The sequence below is a fragment of the Falco punctatus genome (assembly GCF_963210335.1).
Source record: "Falco punctatus genome assembly, chromosome: 11".
NCBI classification, from domain to species: domain Eukaryota; kingdom Metazoa; phylum Chordata; class Aves; order Falconiformes; family Falconidae; genus Falco; species Falco punctatus.
In genome coordinates, this window is record NC_137591.1 from 30564553 (window position 1) to 30584462 (window position 19910).

General features: G+C 39.1%; 1 protein-coding gene across 10 annotated transcripts in view; it reads left to right on the forward strand.

Moving 5' to 3' along the window:
* The window catches only part of RC3H1 (ring finger and CCCH-type domains 1), a 66072-nt gene that overhangs the window by 7990 nt on the left and 38172 nt on the right, over positions 1–19910 (forward strand). For all 10 annotated transcript variants that reach the window (XM_080407551.1, XM_080407548.1, XM_080407550.1 and 7 more), the window contains exon 2: positions 15512–15880. In XM_080407551.1, the coding sequence (XP_080263677.1) occupies positions 15650–15880 (231 nt within the window). In that variant the 5' untranslated portion in view covers positions 15512–15649. The remainder of the gene's footprint in view (positions 1–15511; positions 15881–19910) is intronic.

The window sequence follows — 19910 nt, forward strand, 5'->3', positions numbered from 1 at the left end:
TCTCCTGTATTAAATCATGTTGAGACTGCTATCTGAAGACATCACTTCTGTGATACCTTTGTGCTGTTTACCTGGTGCGTTGTACTTTATACAGAGCCTTTTCATGACTTGAGCGTGGCTTACTTTACAATTCCCTCTGCTTTTCTCTACTAAATCATCTCTTCCATTTGTCAAGTTTAAGGACGTATTTGTGTTAAGAATTTTCACGGAGACGGATAATCTGTTTTGCATTGACGAGTGTGATTCAGTGCACAGAAAATGCTCTAAGTAAGGCTTGACTCTTTGGAAACAGTCTAAATTATCACATCTCTTTGCTTTTTTTTGTAAGAGTAAGAGGCTGCCTATTGATAACAGTAGGTAACTGGACGACTTGTCAGAATGCATTGGGAAACAGCTTTTCAGTTTTCCCTTCAGTGACACTGCTTAGCATTTTACTGGTGACACTGGACATAGTCATAAAAGTTCTGTCGGAGGGCAAAAGAGTTGTTATTTTTATTAGTAAAATAATAAAGTGAAAGACTGTGGACAAAGCTCTCCTAAGGACTTTTCCAGAAGGCAGGAGGGTGCAGCCCAGTTGGTACTTTCCAAGCTAAGGACCTGTTTTGTATTAAGTCACCTTTGGTGGCCAGCTTGGATTTTGCGAGTAGCATTTCTCTCAGCCTCCTGTTTTGAGGGCTGCTGGTAAAGAAGGGCAGACTTCTGGTTAGAGCAAGAGAGATATGGTAGCAGAGACTTGACAGCTTTGTGGCTGCAAAGCAAAATAAATTCCATAGATTAGACTTGTACTAAATTTCTCCCTTTTAATTATTACCAGAATTAAGAAGACTTATCTTCTCGCTGAGCGCTGTAATTTTTGCAGAATAGGTTCCTGGGGAGGGGGGAATACTTGGCAAAATTTTAATCTCTCCTTAATGTGTGATGTTTCCTCTCATGTCTGTAGCATTTGCAAAAAGGAAGGAATAAAAATAGGGCTAGTAAGAGGACATAAAAACTGGAAAGTCACTTTCAGGCGTTGTTGTGTTTATTCCTGTACCAGGTGTATTGGAAATTAATCAGGTGGGTTATTCTACATTAAGTGTTAGTGTCTGCATTGTAGTTCATGGAAATAAATATTTCCCCCCCCTGTTTTTGAAGTCTGAGGATTTACGTGGCTTCAGCAAGCAGAGAGATTTGTACTTGGCTTTTCTGGTCACTCCTTTCTCAGTGGAACTTCTCAGTCAAATGTTTGTAACAAAGTACCACACAAGGACTGGGTGGGGATGTCTCTGGGTGTGTTTCTGGGGAGGAATTACCTGATCAGCCGTTTTTATGTGGGTTTTCAGCTTTGCTTGGCCAGTTTAGAATAGAACAACTTGAACTCTGTCAAGCTGAAGCTTGGGCATGATGTAGATGATTTCAGGACATACCAGGAAGAAAGGCATCCCCAGAAATGCTTGATACCGGTTAAGTAAATTATACATCAGTATTTGAGGATGTAATGACGCGGCTATTGCATTAGGCACAGCATGATGAGAATGGGGTGTGGTGTCAGTATTACTCACTAGGTATTAAAATGATCACAGGCGTATTTTCTTTTATGTAAAACCTGAAGAGGGGGGGAAAAACCCAACACATTCCACTGTATCTTCCTGTGAGTAATACCTGCATTCACCTGATACATAAAAATGCTAGTTGTCCTTTCCCCAGGACAGGGGAAAAAGAAAGCCTTAGATGGGTTCCTTTGCCAGTTCATGTGACAAGTTGGGAGCCTTCAGGAAGGGGAAGTGAGTGACAGCAATCCCTTCCTTCAAACACATCTGATAATTCATTAATGTAATTTCAGAACTTATTGTAGCTTTTGAGAAGTGGGAATAGAATCAGTCATGTTGATGTGACGAGCTGGTCTGTGAGTTGTCATTACAGAATGAAAATTGACAGCAAGCCTTTGAAAATCCAGTGACTGCAATATGCTAATAAATAAATTTAAATACTTTGTTCTTGGTAGGTTTTCAGTATTAAAGTAATTCCCAGTGCAATTATGAGGGCTTCAATAGTTACGTTACAGGTGGCTTTGGTTTGCAGATTTTGAGAATTTTCTTTTTTTGATTTGTTTGTCATTCAGTTTTAGCTTACTGCCATTACTTTTATTCCCAAAACAGTGAGTGGCTAAATACAGGAATGTGTAAAGGGATGTTGAGTGCATGGGTAATAAGATGGTTTCAATGCCTAGATTTCCCTTCCTATGCCTTATGTATTTAGATACCTGCTGTTTAATCAGGGGCTTATACAACACAAGACAGAAGGATTTTAAATGATCAAGACATGTAAATATTGCCTGTGCAAGGCTTGCTTGGCACTTACCCTGGCTTGGTCTGCACTAGTAGAGGTGTGTTTCGCAGCTAAGTGCATCTGTTTTATTTTAAGACTAAAAGAAGAAATTTTTAAAAATAGAAGTAGCTTTCCATGTAGTCCATGTGTGCAGTAGCTGTAAAACATCAGATACGCTCTGAGTACGGGAAAAGGTAATATGGCAGCCAGGGTGTGTGAAGGCTTGAAGACTTGCAGTCTCAGAGCAGTCTGTGATGCTGTACCTGTTAAAAGCTCTTGGTGGGCTGTGGCTGTTTCAAGGAGGAGATTGTTAATGGAAGTTAAACTACCCAAATTAAGTATAAAGATGCTTGACTGTGCAGATACTGTTGTTTTGTTGGGGTTTTAGGTTTTCATGAGTTAGGTCTAATCTGTGAAAAATGTTCATTAATAGTTTACCCTTTGCTTTTTAAAAGGTAGGGTAGTTCAGTATGGTCTGGAGAACTATATACTTTTTACTGATAGAATTCTAGCAATAGTCTACAGGTTGTGTCCTATGTATGTTATATTTTATCTCATTCCAGTTGCTGATGTAGTTGTGATATTTTCAGTGATTAATACATCTTTTAAGACTTAGCATTATAAATTGGGAATGAGAAAATTGTTTTTCATAGACTGTTCCATTTAGAAAAAGCTTCTTGCAAAATAAGCAGTAAATAAGAGAACTTTCTTCTAAAAGACAAAATTACATGTCTGGAATAGAACTGTTTTTACAAGTCCAGAGCAACAAAATTCATCAAGTTGGCAGTGGATTTTTAATAGTAACTTCCCAGGAATATTTTATTTTGCCCTCTTGCTTGGATGATTTTCAGGTTATGTAACTTGAAGCTTTTATAAGTAGGGTTATAATTCAAAACCTGTTTTTAAGAGGATGTAAGATACTCTTCTCCCCTCCCGCCCCCCCGCCCCATTTTCCATTTGAATTCAGGCTCCTGCCAAAAATAAATATACCTGTTATCCATTACTGATAGGAGAATCAGTGGGATGTTGGAGGTTAGGATTTTTTCTCTTGTACATGACTGTCTTGCATTGTTTGCTATATTAAATAATTAAAAAAGAAAAAAAGAGCAGCAGCTTTCATTTTTTGTGGTTAAGCTCCGAGATGTTTGTTATTGGTTAAGAGTAGGTGTTTAATGGAAACCCTGAGATGAGCCTTTTGTTTCCACTCACTAAAACCACGAATACTGTTTTTAATGATCTTGTAAAGCTGTAAAGAAAAGATGCTATTTTTGTAAATCTGGAAGGTGAGACTAACACCAAAGCAGCAAAATATTTAAGTGGGTCTTTTTTTCTTATAATTGAAGGTTACATGAAAAGTCTCATTCAAAAGGAGTACCTTGCCCCAGGCTATTTCTGGCCTCTGGAACTGCTCTTTTTAGCAGTGCTACAAATTGAATCACCGGGTGCCAGTAGCATTTGAAGCAAATGAGGCTCAATTACATTCTGAGTCAGAAGTACCTGAATTAACCTGCTTTTCAGCAACTGTCGTGTGACCTCTCCTACAAAGACTTTAAGCCCTGTGTGAATAGTAATGTAACACTACTTAAAAGTGATGAACAGGTTTGTCCATGCTGAATAATGTTTGGATTTTTACGACGAAACTAGGCTCAGAGGTGTGGAGATAATCTTGAACAGTATGTTGACTAGCTAATTTATTTTTTTAATGCAACTGTTAGAGCTGAAACTCTTCAGGCTCGGTGCCATTTCTGCAACAAGCTGCCTCTTAACCTTGGATGACTTGAGAGCTTTAGTGTAGACTAGGTTATGTTATTAAAACACAACTGCAGCCTGTGTCATGGAAACAAGCAGAATAGTCATCTGTGAAACTTGTGTTCTTTGTCTTGATATTCCTGCTATTATTACCAGTGAAGCTACTACACTGCTTGCCAAAGGAGGATATCTGGCTTAGTTTGGTCCTTTTAAACTATTTTTCTATCAGCTGTTGTACCATTTACATGAGTGCTTCTTTGTTTGCAACTCTTAGTTCTGGGAGCAGTAAGAAAACTTTGGGACAGCTACAGCATTTTCATCTTTAGATAGCACTTTGCTCAGTGCTGTAACCATGATGAGCTGAAAGGATGGCTTTGACTGTATTTGCATGACTTCCACTGTCAGGAAACATTGGTTAAATGTGGGGCTGAAGCATCATTTTTGAAACATGGATTTTGAGGTGGATTTAGTATGAAGGAACAATTCCACAGGTTGTTATTGCTTGAGTTCCTTATTCCATGTCACCTACCCTCATCATTCCAAACTGTTAGTCTAGTTATCCTCATTGTTAGGATTGTTTAATAGCATTTAAATGTGTAATTAAATTTTAGCCAATATCTTAGATGGCCTTCATTAATGAAGACACATTTAAAAATCTGTGTTGCCCTGGTTGTGCCTAAATAAGCTGCTCAGGAAATTACACCGAGAAACGTGACAAATCTGTGTTGATCCTCAAAGAAATGTTGTTGAAGTTTCCCTTTTTTTGTGCTTCCCCCACTCTTTCCTTTATGTTTGCAGGACTGCTTGACCTTTTAACAGATCTGGAACAGCTTTTGGAGCCAGTCAGAAGCTAATGTGGGAAGGAAAAGGATTTGGTTTTGACAGGCTTAGATCCCAGGTGTACACGACACATGTTGGGTCTAGAGCTGGCACAAGAATACTTTCTGAGAAGCTATTTCCTAACTTGCCCCACTGTAAGCCATGCACGAAATGGTACTGAAAATGCCAGATAGGTAAAACTTCATTATCCGTCTTCATTGGTGGTAGAATGAAAACTTAAGTCTGGATGTTTCAATCCTCGCAAGGGTAAGATGGTTAACCAATGTTAGCTTGTGATAAGCAATGCATTTGTCATCTGCTGTCTTAGGAGAAGAGATTCTGTTGCTGTGGCGTCACATTTCATCTGGAGTTAATACTGTAATCATATACTATACTCTAATATATGATATATATGATGTAATAATATACTGTAATAATAAAAATAATAAAAAGTCAATACTGCAGACAAGAGTTTGTAAGCTCCTAGGCCTTGTAGGTACTGGCTATGATTTGGTCTTTGTTTACAGCTTGGGTGTTTTCACGAATCTTTTAACAACTCTCTAGTTCTAGACAGGATGAGTGCAGCTAGCCGTAAGTTGTCTCTCTGGGAGACAGATGGAGAAAACCTTGATTAGCTTCTATCAGCAGCTCCGCAGTCTGCCTACCTCTGCTTTTTGGAAGTGGTTGTTACGACTGCAGTGTTGTGGTAAGCAGAACAGTATTTTGACAACTGTTTTCAAGTGTGCATCTTTTTTCTGAAGTTGATGGTGCCATGCAGTTTTTTGCTAACATAGAAGTGATACCACAAGATTGACTGAACAGATGCCTGAAGTAGAGGAGCTGAATTCTTGAAGCTGATATAGGTTAATAATTCTGTCTCAAAAATCATTGCAAGGAGAGTGTAACTGGGTATAGAATTATTATAAGGCTCAGGGAGTGAAAAAACTTTGTCATTGTGAACTCTGGCTATGGTGAAATGTATGTGCCAGCAAACTGCTCCATTGCCTTTTTAAATAACACCACAGTAGCCTAGATATTTTTTTATATACAACATAGAATAAGAGAAGCTTTCTTGTGATTATAATGTGTTTAAAATTAAAAAACAGGCAGATGAGCAACTGCATTGGTAGTTTCACTTAAAAATTCATTTGTTGTTTTCACTACTTTTGGATGACGTTGTGCTTTTATTAAAAAGATCTTCTTGATGTTTAAGTGCAATCTTCCAAAACAAATTACTTTGAAGGTAAATAGAATAACTGAAACTTTATTAGAGTACTGTTATGTAAACAGTTGTTAACATGAAGCTGTTTGACATCTATTTTTTTAAAATGGGGGCAGCATCTACTAAGTGACAAGAAAAAGCACCTGTAAATCAAATAAATTAAAAGGGAGAGGAGGAAAAAAAGAAACGTTAAAGAGGAAATTCTGAGAGTAAGTTTTCAAATGGACACTTAAAATATTTGTTTTCTGAATACCTGTGGAGTTTTATGTAAAATAGGATTTTACGTTTTACACTTTGAATGACTCACTGAAATAGAAGCCTCTTCTTTCCTATGCTTGGCAGTAGCATTTATTTTCACTTAATGCTGCTCTTACAGTATATTTCAACACTTCCTTACTACTGCACCTGGAATTTTGGACATATGAGGTTTGTTTTTTTTTAAATTACTAGGCACTTTGAAAACAAAAACACTTTTGGGAGGCTGAATAGTAATGCTAACCCTTGAACATAAGGGGAAGGAGGTGGGGGGGATGTTCAGACTGTTACTTGTTTCTTGCCTTGTAAGTCTATGAAAGAAATACTTTCAGTAATATTTTCACAGTACACTACAAAAAAAGCATGTGCATGCACACCAAAAGCACTCGACCAGTTTTGGTGATTTCTAGATGTATTTTTTTTTTCTAGACAGAGTATTTGTATTGTAAAAGTTTGCTAGGGAGCAGGGGGTGAGTGACAATTATTAAAGGTGGTGTTGTAGGCTGGAGAGCTTTTTTTGAATAGTTTTTGACCAGCCAGTCTTTAATTCTCTCCTTCTGTCTCATTGTTTCTCATTGCCATGATAGTGTTACTGTAGGTGTAGTGTCATGGACATCAAAGCAGAATTGTAGCTGCTGAATCAAGCTGGGAGAGCAGCTCTTACTGGAGAGTGGGTGGCAAGAAACACTTTCTAATTTTTTAATTAGGTTGGGTTTTTATGCTTTCTCTTTCATTGAATTGTGCTGGATTTAATGAAATGATTCATGTCGGCTTATCTCAGTCTAACAAATGATAAAGGCATTGCAGTGGCAACCAGATCTTCCCCTCCTTTCCTGAATTTACTTTTCATCTACCAAACGCCTATAGTAGTAGTCAGGTAACTGTAGATTATTCCTGGATGGAAAAGAATGATTTGTGTTAGTGATGTTGACCTTTAATATGGTTTCTCATTAGCAGATGCCAATCTTATTACTGCTATGATACTTTTGATACTTCAGATCACTAAAAGGTTTATAGAAAAGTTTTGCTTCAGCGGGTTAGGACTCAAAGAAGCCTGTTCTTTCACCTGTGCGTGTACAGCTGAATGAAATTTTTGCAGTCTCCAGAATGCTAACTGCTTCCCATTGCTTTCTCTTCTTGAAATTTACGACTTAGATTTTTATTTTAGATGAGCTGTTTGCATGGCTGATTTGTTGCCCTGTTTCAGTTCAAATGACGTATTGGTTGTGTAATTGCTGTCCACCCACATTTCTGCCTACCCGTGTTTATTAATAAAAATCTACATTTAAAACTGCTAGCTTCAGCTGAGGAACAACTATGCAAAACTTTAGCTGGAATATCTCGGAAAGGAATGAGTAAAGAAGAGTAGTGACTAGCTGACACCAAGAAGTAATGCGTGGCTGTGACCTTGAGCCTGAAGACTTTTACAAACTTGTCCTGTTTATCTTTACTATAGCTTCTTTCATAAGCAATGGCACGCTCTAGCAAATCTGGAAGTTGTGGGGTTGGTTTGTTTTTTAAACCAACCAACCAAAACTTTTTGCAATATAGGGTCATGTATAAACTCTGAAAAACTGTCATAGGAGGGGTTAGTCTTTCTGGATGAACAAACTTTAACCTGTTTTTTCTGGTCTTCCAATATGGATGGATAGGAAATTGCCCTCTCCAGTTTCCCCAATTACTTGGAAAAGGCCTCAGACTCTAAGTAATGTCAGAATATAATACTTCAGGGGGACATTAATTGCTTAATTATTAGCTCTAGTTTTCAAATTTGTAGTTGTTGAAATTCTTTTGGTTGAGTGTTCAGAAAGCAACTGTTCAAATGTATTGCTTCAGGGAAAAGCAGATAATTTGCTTGGCTCCTTGAGAGCACGATTGATAGCTCTTGAGTGTTTGACCAGTTGAACCACAGTCTCTTCTGAAAACCATTGAGGATATTTTAAGTGCTTTCTGCCTTTCTTCTGTTAATCTGTTTGGCTTTTCTTTGATTATGAATCCTGTTTTTTTCATTGTGTTAACAGTTATAGTCATTTGCCATTGACAAATGCAAGAACTTTTAATTTGAAATGAAAGGAACACATTCTAGACATGCTTGTCTGCTATTAACTCCCTAGACTTAATCATCTATGGTCTTGGGAGTCCTTATGATTGGTAGAAAAAATTTCTTGGGTAATAGATCATGAAACCATTTACTATTAAGAATTGGTCACTTCCCCTTTTTTTTTATAAATAAGCTGTAAGGGATGTATGATATCAGCCAGAAATGAAGTTAGTTATGTATATCTTCCCTGAAAATTTACTATTTGAGCCATGTGCAGGTTGTATGTGTTGGAGGGTATGACCAGGGAGGTTTAAGTGTCCTCTAACCAAGTGTTGTCTTTTAATGTTCATGTCCCTAATGGTGCAAGACTAGTGATGGAATGTTGAGTGGGAATAAAAGGTTAACAAAATGATGTATTAGGTTTCATTCCGTATTTATCCAGTGTTTCACGGAGGGCGGGGAATATTCAATAATTTTCCATTCTACATTAAGACATTAGCTCTTGCCTCGCAGGATGTTGTGAAGCGTAAATCATTGTAAATTGCTTTTAGATCCTCTGTTGGGGAGGTACTGTGGTAGACTTATGATGGTGGAGGTTTGTGTTTTGGGTGGGTTTATTTTTGTTTCTTTTGTGGTGTTACAAGCCAGGCAGGAAGCTTCAAATGAGGAATCATGTCTTGTCCTTAACTGGCCCCATTTTCCTAAGGTACTTTAGAGACTATGAAATAAGAGGCTTTTGCATGAAAGTAGGTAAACTTCTTCCTTTGTTTTCACTGGCAAAATAAAAATTACTGAGGATAAAAAGTAAACCTTGAATGTGATTTAACTGAGCTTCAGTGAGTTTCTGACAGAATTTTGATGGTGTTCATGATACAATATTTTTTTTTTCCTTCCTCCTCTTTTTAAAGATTTATAACATGGCCGCTGAAGCCCATCAGTGTTTATGTAGCTTTGAGGGAAGGGTAGGAGCCTGTGTTACACACAAACTTCCAGGATTTGCTGTTGGGTGGGAATTTCTGTTGTTACAGAGCTCTGTCTTCTGGGCAAGTGTGCATTGGTGTTGGGGAGCAGGCATGCGCGGAGGAGGAATGAGGAAGTGAAGCACTTGCCATGGTGTGTAGGGCGAAGTTTCAGAGAGCAAACGAGAGGGGGGGGGGGAAATATCCAATCTATTGGAAATACTGTTCTGGGCTTATGGTATGTGTTGTTCATGGGGCTCCCTGAGTGTGGAGGTAAGAAGCTTTTTCTTCTACCTACTATTCTCTGACCATGCATAGGCTTTCTTTCTCTTCTTTATTTTTCTTCAGAGTTTTTTTTCTGTGAGACTGGATTTGGAAAACACAGGTAGCATAGCATGATTTATCCTATTCTGTGAACTGTGAAGTTGGCAGTGTGGGATGTTTGTGTGTGTGGCTTCAGCATGCCTTTTGAGAATAAAGTGGTGAGTCTTTATAAAAAAACCCATTACTTCTGGCTAGTCAGGGTTTCCTATGGTTTGTCAGGTCAGTTTTCCCCTAAAATGAAGATCAGGACTCGTCTAAAAAGTATTAGGTCCTGCACTTCTCAGGGAAAGGAGAAAGATACTTAAGTGCTCTCAGAAGTGCTGTTTATTACATAGAGCACCCTGGAGCAGAAAACTGACTTGAATTTAAATAGGTCTTGTGAAGCGCTGGTGAAAATCAGTGGTGTCTGACATTAGGCAAGTATGGAGGGGGTCCAGTTGTGTCAGGATTGCACTGTCAGTGCCTGCTAATCCTTATTAGTTAGGAGTTTTACTACTATCTGTTAATTTCGTTTAGGTTGTTGATTTATTTTTAATGTCGAGTGTCAGAGAGGCTTTGAAGTAGTTAATGTATTGCAGAACCACTCTCATAGGAGAAAAGTGCATCTTTGGCTAGGTTACTTTTTTTCTCAGAAACATGTACATTACTACCAAGGAGTAAGTCTTTAAAAGAGCTGATAAAATTATATTGTCTGTCTTTATTAGATTAAAATATAGATTAGCCAAGAGCTGTATTTGCATGAGCAGAGCGGTTGGTGAGCCTCGGTTTGTTTTGGCAGTGAGGAGCTGTTACAGTGTAAAGCTTTGTGCTAAATAAGCCGACTTGTATGTTCCTTGTTAACTGTTACAGGAAGTTCTGCTTGTTTTATTTCTAAGTACGACAGCAAAAGTGAAACAGCTTCAGGACTAAAGTAAAAGACAGTAAAAATTACTATTATTCAGAATTTTGATCTTCATCTGTCAAGAAGATGGTGATATTGCTTGGATAAGAAAAGCTTAGTGAAAGGCCATATAGAGATGTGTAAAAACACAGGAGCAGATAATGCTGTTAGGAGCTGTGTATACTGAGCAGAAGCTGAGCAGAGGGTGCCCTGTAGGTGTGCTGAGTCACTCCTGTAACATGACTTACTCTGGACTGCTGCTGGGAATGATCAGTGCTAACTTGTGTGTGACAAAGTGGCACATGATACACGTGTGCTGGTACATGTTAGATCCAAATAACATATTGGTGAGGGGAGTCAGTATGTGCTTCGTACCTGTACTGAAGCAGTTGGAGACTGCGGTTAATGTAAAGGGAGTTGAATTTTAACTGAAAGCAGAAGAGTTTTTCTGTATGTCATCATCTGAAACTGGATGCTGGTGGATATTGGTACAAAGTGTTCTGCATTTTAAAAACTTGCAAAGCCTTCTAGTTATGTGTGGAAGGCTCTGGCCTTCAGGGACATAACGCAGCTTGGACAGGAGACTGTTACCCCTCCGCGGTTAGTGCAGTAGAGTAAGGAATGTGATAAAGCGTTGAGCAGTTGTCCTGGTGATGTGTGGAATGATTCTCTCTTTCTCTGAAGCACTGGCAGGGTCACTGATCTGATTAGTGTGACATTTCCAGTCTGCCTTGAAGGTTGGAATTTCAAGGAATTTTTGAGGGTTGGGGGAGGGCCCAGAAGAGAGGAGGAATTTTTCAGGTGTTTCTAGTACTGGCTAAAAAGAGTTTATGGAGGGCTAATCAGAAGGAGGAGACATGCATAGAGGTATCTTATATTATCAAACTTGGAAATAATGAAATAAATCTGACTGGTCCCAGTGTACTATTTGAGGTCTATGTCTTGGTGCATCTTCATTCTTAATTACAGCTTCTCGTCTTCCAACTTAGGTACTGTGGATGTGTCTTTTTAGTGTTTTGTTTTCTTGGTTATTGGTATATCTTTGTTTTCCTCAATCATGCACAAAGAAATGTGTGTGTAATACAAAGTGTTGGAAGCTAACAGGTGTGAAAAACTTAGCAAATTGAGAGGGTGGGTTAAAAATGTCATAATAAGGGGAAGGGGATTTTATTTAAATGGGTATGTCTTTTATAAATGTTTGCATTCTTTGCATTTTGCTTGCGTCTGGCATAATAGTGGAGAGAAACATTTAAAAAACCCATATACCACGAAAGTGTGAATATGCTTTCCCTACTTCTATATGTACAAGCAAGTGTCCTTTCTGTAGCGATGGTGGTTCCAATAGCTGTCTGTGATATTGAAACTGTCTTGTTTCCATCATTTTATTGCCATTTGTAATCTCTCTTGTTTAAAGTAGCTCTTAGAAGTTAAAGAATATTTTGTTTCTAGTTATTTCCAAGGCTGTAGCAAGTCACAAACCTTGCAAAAAGGCGCGCATCTTTCCCAGCTTCACTTCTTAGGCGTATAACCCATCTATACGCTTTGTGCCTGGGAGGGATTTGTATTGTATCTCAGCGCTTGACTCTGCTTCCTAGTCTGAAGATTGAAGATCCAGCGTGAAAATGGGACTGCGTGTGTGGAAAGCTGTGGCAGCAGCAGTACTTGGCTTGGTGCCAGCCTGTATGTGTGCAGCTCATTGAACCCTCAGTCCCTGTAATGCCATTCCTGTCTTAAGTGGGACCGGAGGAATTCCACAGTTCTGTGCTGATCTGCTTGGGACATTTGTTAGCAGAGTAGGGTTTGTTGCTCCAACAGCTATTCTTTTTTCCTGTAGGGAAAAGGTTGGCTGGATCAAGCCAGTTAGCCATCTGTTCCAGCAGTTAGACTGTGCTGAAATGGATGATTTCCTGAGGTTTCTCCCAGACTTACTTTCTATTGTCAGTGTTATCTGTGGCCTTCCTCTGGCATTCAGGCATCAGTACGTGTCCACAGGTGCTGCCGAATTTGGTGAAACAAGGAGTAGGAGAGATGTTTATCATGGGTAAGGGGGAACTGTCACCCACTGTTGAAATGTGCCTCTAATGATTACATGCCTGCTGCCAGGGCTGTGGGTTTTCCATTCACACATGATGTGCCCTTCTATTTTGGCAGTTCGGTGCCAGGCTTGGGCTCATTAGAACCCTTCAGAGAGTTGTGCTTGTATGTAAGCTTTTCTTCCATTCTCTAGCCTTTTGAGACCTGCCTTGATAAGGGATCAGGGATGCCACTAATTACTCCTTCCCTTACCAGACTTCCCAAACTTTTCTTTCAACTGTTGAGACTGTAAATAAATATTACCTGTTTCATTATGCCAGTTATCTGGAGTGGACAGAGGTACAGGTGGGAACATGTCTGTTTTGTTTTGTTTTTTAGTGAGTTAACTCATGTTAAAGTTGTGTTCAACTCCTTTTTTCCAGTTCAGAGCCTGGGATGGTGGGATCTCCATGTCCACATCTACTTTCTAGTGTCGATAGTATAGCTTCATGTTAGCTACTGGTTTTAGATTTCCTCAAGTAGTAAGAAACTGCTCTTTAATGCCAGGTTAATAATCAGTGTTTCAAATGGAGTGTTCAAATGGTTTCTGAATTGCAGATGATCTGGGAAACTGTTCATAGATATTTTAATACCAGCGTGGTAGGAAGGAAGCAATATGATTCAGCTCTTAAATTTTGAACCTCAAGTGGTATTTCATAGCACAACAATATGTACACTGGAATTTACCAAGCTGTGTACTGCTTTTGGCAGAAGGATTTCTATGGAGTTTAAAGGCAATGTCTATTATGGTTTTGTTTTACAAAGAATGATACTAGCTGGAATAGGTACCAAGGTTTACTTTAAAATATATAAAGGGAGGCAGGGAAGGCTTGCAAATAAACATCCTGGATGGTTTAGGAAGTTAGCTCAAGTCAAGTAACTTACCAAGTATGTTTTCGTTTGGGTTATGATGATACAGTAGCGATTTGACTGCCTGCTGACAAGATGAAAAAAAATATACTGATTTTTCTATTAAAGAGGTGATTTGTGACAGAGAGTGGGAGCCCAGAACAACTTTGGCAGATCTTCGGTGGTGGTGGGGTTAACCACAGGCAGTGCCTCTGCCTCAGCACCGCTCTGTCTGGGTAGTATTGATTTCTTATTTATTCCTTGTTGGCTGGTAAACAGTGGCTGTGTGGTATTGTACCTATTCTTTTGAAGACAGAAGTAATTGTTTTCATTAGCTTTAGAACTAAACTTTAACGTTTTCTTGATGAAACATGATTAAAAGCTCAACTAGTAGCTCCTCATTGTGTGCCTTAGCAAAATGGTGCTAACCCTGAACAGCATTGCACTAAATTCTGGAACAAAAGCCTGAGGCTTTTCAGAGTCTCTCTGTTTTAGCATCAGATTTTTGTTGCTGTCTTAAAATGCTTTGATTCAGAATTGCACAAGTCCTAACTTGAAGTTTCTCTTTGCCTTTACTTGGAATTGAGATTTTAATTTTGAGGTTGTTCTTTAAGCTAAGATTTGATAAAAGGTTGCTGTTTTGCTTATAGAAGAACTTTCTATCTGAACATAATTAGCAAGCAAGCGCACACTCCTTGGTATGAAACCAAAGCCCTGGTGTGTGGGAAAGAAACTTAATGTATCTGGGCGATTGGGGTGGTTTGGTTTTTTGTTGCTTTGCTGCTTGATTTAGAAAAATGTGTTCGGTAGTAAGCCTATGTGACCTGCACTGGTTTTGTGCAAACTTGTCTGGCTTTCTATCACCAGTGATCAGAATTTTTTTTTATTACCAGTTTTTCTTTTGATAATGGTACTTTTCATATCGCTTCATCTGTCTAGTCCTCTATATTTCTCCTCATATGTGGAGTTCTGCTTTTATTTACTTTTCTTTGTCTCAAAGGGATGTCTTGCCTTCCTTTCCCTTATAATTAGTAACATCTGATTTTCTTAGCATTTTGGTTCAAAAGTGCCATGAATAAAGATCTCCCAGGTTCTCCTCTATTGTGTTTCAGTGTAATTTCTCAGTGTATTAAAGATGTTACTTTCACTGTCAGTATAATCTCTAGATAGGCAATGAATGCTATAAACCAGTGTTAGAAAAGGGTCTTTGAGAAACAGTTGTCACTCTTCCAGTCAAAAACAACTTCTAGAAATTTTCTTCCTTCTTTTGAAGGACAGAGCTGCTTGGTGGCAGACTGAGAGCAAGCTACCAATGCTCAATTACACCCAGTAATGCATGGAGATTCCCAGGGTAATGCAGACGTGACTGTATAAGTTCACGTTGTACTGGGCAGCTCTGTACAGATCTGTTTGTGTGAAGATGCTGTAGTAGCAGTACTGAGTATTACCTAGCAATGTGTGTGAGCAGTATTGCATGCAGGTAGTGTCTGACTCTACTCCGAGCCATTCATCCAGTTCTTGGGGCTGTTTCTGCAGGGTTGTGTGCCAGTTCAGAGCCCACTGAACTCAGAAGAAAGTTTGCTTGTGATGGAGGTTTTGGATGAAGCCTTGTCTAAGCAAAAATATGTAAAGCTCACAATTAAATACAGTAAAAAGTGGTTTTAATGTAATAAGCACAACAGTCCTTCAAAAATTGCCTTTTTTATTCAAATCTAGTTGATGTTAATTGGCTCATTTGTAAAGAAAAAAAAAACATAAAACCTAAAAGCTAATTTGTCTTATAACTTCAGTGAGATAATTATCTATCTTGGGGGGTTTTTTCTTAAGCTGCATAACAGCAGAAATGGCTTTAAGTGGCTTTTCCAATGCTAGAGACTAGCTGGAATTAAATCAAGTCATGACTCAGTCCTCTGATATCAGTACTGTACTCCTAGTTCAGCTGTACCTTTACAAGTGATGTTTACCTACCATAAAAGATTTCACATGCCTGTGCCAACAGAGAATGCTAATTTTCTGTTTCTGCTTTCTTACAGGTTATGTTTCACACTATGTGCTGACTGTCTGTACTTACAGAAGATATTTAAAAACAAACAGACTTCTTTTTTCAAAGATTTTGATTCCAGTGGAATCTGTGCTTTAGATTTTTGTCTTGTCAGTTAACTCCTGAAGCAATGCCTGTACAAGCTCCACAATGGACGGATTTTCTCTCCTGCCCGATTTGCACACAGACTTTCGACGAAACAATCCGGAAGCCCATCAGCTTGGGTTGTGGCCACACTGTCTGCAAGATGTGCCTCAACAAGCTCCACCGTAAGGCATGCCCTTTTGACCAGACCACTATCAATACAGACATTGAACTCCTTCCTGTGAATTCAGCCTTGCTGCAACTAGTGGGTGCTCAGGTATCGGTGCTTTTTTTTTTTTTAAAAAAAAATCTGTTTCTACATTGTTTTCCATCTTTCTTTTGGGAGGACAACTCATAAATAAAGAATAATGACTCTGTTAACAGTATGTAGAGTAGACATCTACCTTTTTGTAGACTGATGAATACAGGTTTTAGACCTTAGGCATGCTGTAGTAAAGGTGCCCTGAACAACTGTTCAAATTTTGATTCTGCTGGTAGCTGACTGGTTTTGTGTTCATCTAATTCAGTGTAACTCTGAGCTACCACCAGAACACATTGGTTCTGTTTGCTTCCTTCTTCCCTAGCCATTCTTTGCTGAAAGGATGAACTGGAATCGGTGAGCTTAACTGGTGGGAAGCCATTCTTCTGTGGTGGTTTACTTGCTTTACCATGTTCACCCTACAGGCTTGTGATCAGTTGTCCTGAAAACCAGGAGGGGAGAGTAAGAGAAGTGAATCAGACCCCTCTGGTAGCAGCCTTTATACTGCTTTATGTTTAATTTGAAACTGTGCTCTGGAAATGTAACTTTCTGAGCTGGTATATTAACCTAAACCTGTATAGGTGAATGGGGGGAGCCTGCCCGAACTCCCCTTTCTGGTGGAAAGGGTACTTGTAAGGTCAGCTGCGCTGCTGATCTGATGGAGGTGAGTACTCCAGTGGCACTGGTACTGACAGCAGCAGCCTGAGAAAAAGGGCAAGAATGTGTGGAAAGCAGCATTGTCCTGTTCAGTTGCAACACAGACTTAAATTGACATAAACTTGGCATGGTTAGATCCTGTGACCCATACCTCCCAGGAGTGGAAAGGATTGTGGACTTGGGGAGAGCAGGGACAATGTTGTGTAAATTACAGATGAGGGACAAAAATGTAGATGGGATGCAGTTATCATAGAGGGATTATTGTTTTGTCTTGTTCTGCTTCTGTGTCTGGGTTCAGCAGAGTTGGAGGCAGCAAAATTCAAGAAGATCCATAGTTCAGGGAAAATGGAAGAGCTGTGGTGTGGAGGAAAGAAAGATGCTCTTACAATGCTTTTTATTAGGCACTGGGACCTAGAGATCTAGACGTGCTTTTGCCACTTCTCTTTTCATTTGATTTATCAAGTAATACAGCTAATTTGTTCTGTTGTGGTGTATGGCATAGAAGTTATTTCAGAAGCTTTAAATTTAATTCTGTTTCTGGTTGTGCCAAGTGACTCATCCTGCTCTGCAGGAGAAGGTGATGAGACTGTGTGCTTCCATTTCTGTGATATACGTATGCTGCCATCTTTGAAGAGCTTCCAAACAGTGTGAAATCTGTGGGTGATGCCATAAATAAATAAATGCTGTAATTCTTTATCTTCCTTATATTTTCTTCCTTCCTCTCTGGAGTTTCTAGAAAAGTTCTAGCTGTATCAAATGTCCACACTTAACGATAAATGCCTTTTCCTCTTGCATTTTTTTGGTTGTTCTGTGTGCATTTGTTAAGTTTTGTGAGAAGCTATGTGATAGCTTTTAACTTGAACTTTGTCTGAATTAAAATTTCCATAAAAACAAGAGTCTTCTGAAATACGATGAAAAATCACCCTGCCTCTGTCACAGGTAATTGAAAACTTTATTCTGGTTTTGCTAGTTAGCCAGCCAGTTCCCTTATGCATATGTGTGAGGTATGAAGAAGGAGGAGTGGCTTTATGGTGGTGTTGTATTTGTCTTGAGAGTGCTCTGAACTCTAGGTTCCAACTTTGAATTAATGATGCTATTTCTGTGCTCATTTTTATATCTTAAATTTTTATGTGATCAGGAGTCATAGGATTTTTTGGGTGACCTTAAAAAGCTGGAAATATCACCAAAAGAAACAGTATTCCCTTTGCTCTCATTTGCTGCTTGTTCCTGCATGATCCTTACGGGTCGCTTCCAGCTTGAGATCTTCTATGATTCTACATGTGCTGCTTGCTGCATTCTGTTACCTAAACAATAATGGGTCATCTTAGCTGAGTTTTTATTACTGATGAACTTTCCCCTTAAGAGACATTTGCACTACCTCCCCCCCCAGCTCCTAATTTCAATGAGGATGTGAATGAAATCAGTGTTCAGTGTAACTCACCCTCCCTTTCCCTTCCTGGCACCTGTGGAGTACTAGAAAACAAGTACACTATTTTCAGTGAAGGAACAGGGAAACATTTGCTGTTTTCCACTAGTATCTCTAAGGCCATTTAAAAATACTTTCACAGAAAAAGGCTTGGGGTGGGGGTTGTGTACTTTAGAGAAACTACAGTGATTTTTTAACTCTGTCCCATTAAGAAGGTGGGCTCTTTGGTACATGTCAATGAAAATGATCTGTGAGCAGCAAGCTGGTTTATGAAGCATGAGTAGTATCATAAATTTTGATGAAACTAAGTCCATTTTCTTGTTCTTCTACTTGGTTTAGTGTCAGGAGGGTGTATGTGTTGTTAATGTCCTCTAATCTCTCAAACAACCCCCTGTACACCTTAACCTGAGTCCATGGAGACATGTAATACTTTATTTTTAAATGATAAATTCCAAAGTACAGGTTTCCTTTTAGAGTGAAATACAATACAACACAATGAAAGCTTTTATCTGGGGGGCAAAAGAACAGTTTGTTCTTTTCCCTGTGGGGAGGCTTCTGAGAAGTTCACACATTTATAAGTGTTAAGTGCTTTTTTGCTGGAGGCAGAGGAGGGAACCAGGCAGTTTGAAGACGAAAATCTATTCTGTCATGACTGGCAGCAATGATAGGATTCCAGGGCAAGTCACATTGCTTGGCTTTTGCACAGGCACAATGGGTGAAATGAGCAGAACTGTACTTCTGGGGAAAATGTGCTAAATTTGTCACACAGTCACCTGAGAAAGCAGTAACCTATTTCTCAGACAATAGCGTTGGCTTGCTCTCTCTGTAGGTTTTGTCACTTTAATGGTGAAAAGAGTTGGTTTCTTTCTTGAATTACAGGCTGTTTCTCGGTTTTGCCTTTCCCCACCCCTTTGCAAAAATGAAACCTGTTGCTCAGGTTATAGCCACCCTTGATGTGAAAATTAACTGTTGCAGACACACAAATTCCTGCTGCCCCACTGTAGCATGGCACACATCAACAGTGGTTACAGGGCCTGTTCTGGAAGGCAGTGGTCAGGCAATTCAGCCCACATATAGATAAGTTCAGCCATATAAGATGAGGGTTGAGGGGCAGAAGGGATTGTAAGGGAAAGATGAGAATTACTCCTGGGAGAGCTGGAAATAGCTGAGTGCCTAAGCAGGAGCTAAGCATATTGTGAGGAAAGGGAGAGGCACAGTGGCTGCCTTAAACACAAATTAAGGAAGGCGTTCATGGGATACCCTGCTTTTTAAACTTCTTGGGTAAAGAAATCCCTTAAGCCAGTTTCTATGGGAATGAGGGTTTGAGTTTTAACTATTCAAGCATCCACATGGTACTCGCTATATGCACCTATTTTAAACATTCCCCAGGCCAGTGTTTTGAAGCTGCAGAATCATGGATCTGTCATCTAAGCTCTTCCCTCTTGTTTTTTTTAACACATGAAACAGCAGTGTGCACGTTCCAAACAGGTGACATTAAGTGGAAAAAATTACTGAGGTGCTTTAATTTCTTTCATAGTCTCCTGCTGGATGTGATAAATAAAATTCTAGGCATTAGGCATGCATATGACAAGAGAACAGGTGAGTGATCTTAACAGCCCTTTCAAAAGTGGAAGATTATGATCGCAGAGATACTAGTGTCACATTTCAATAATATTTTTATTGTTATCTCTGGTGAAATGAGGTACCTCAAAAGAAGATTTATCTGTGAAGTAGCTGTCCTTAGTGTGAACTCTTGAGGAACTGAAGACAGTAGGCTTTGGTTTTGTTTTGGTTTTGGTTTTTTTTTTTTTTTTTTTTTGGCAGGAAGCGAATCATCCATTCACAGGGGGGTGGTATATTGAGGGAAGGAGTTTTCAGACCCAACAAGAAGGCGTTTGGTCTTTTTAACATGTTCTCATACTGTGCAATTAGATGTCTAATGGTAATTAGCAACAACTCAAGCTG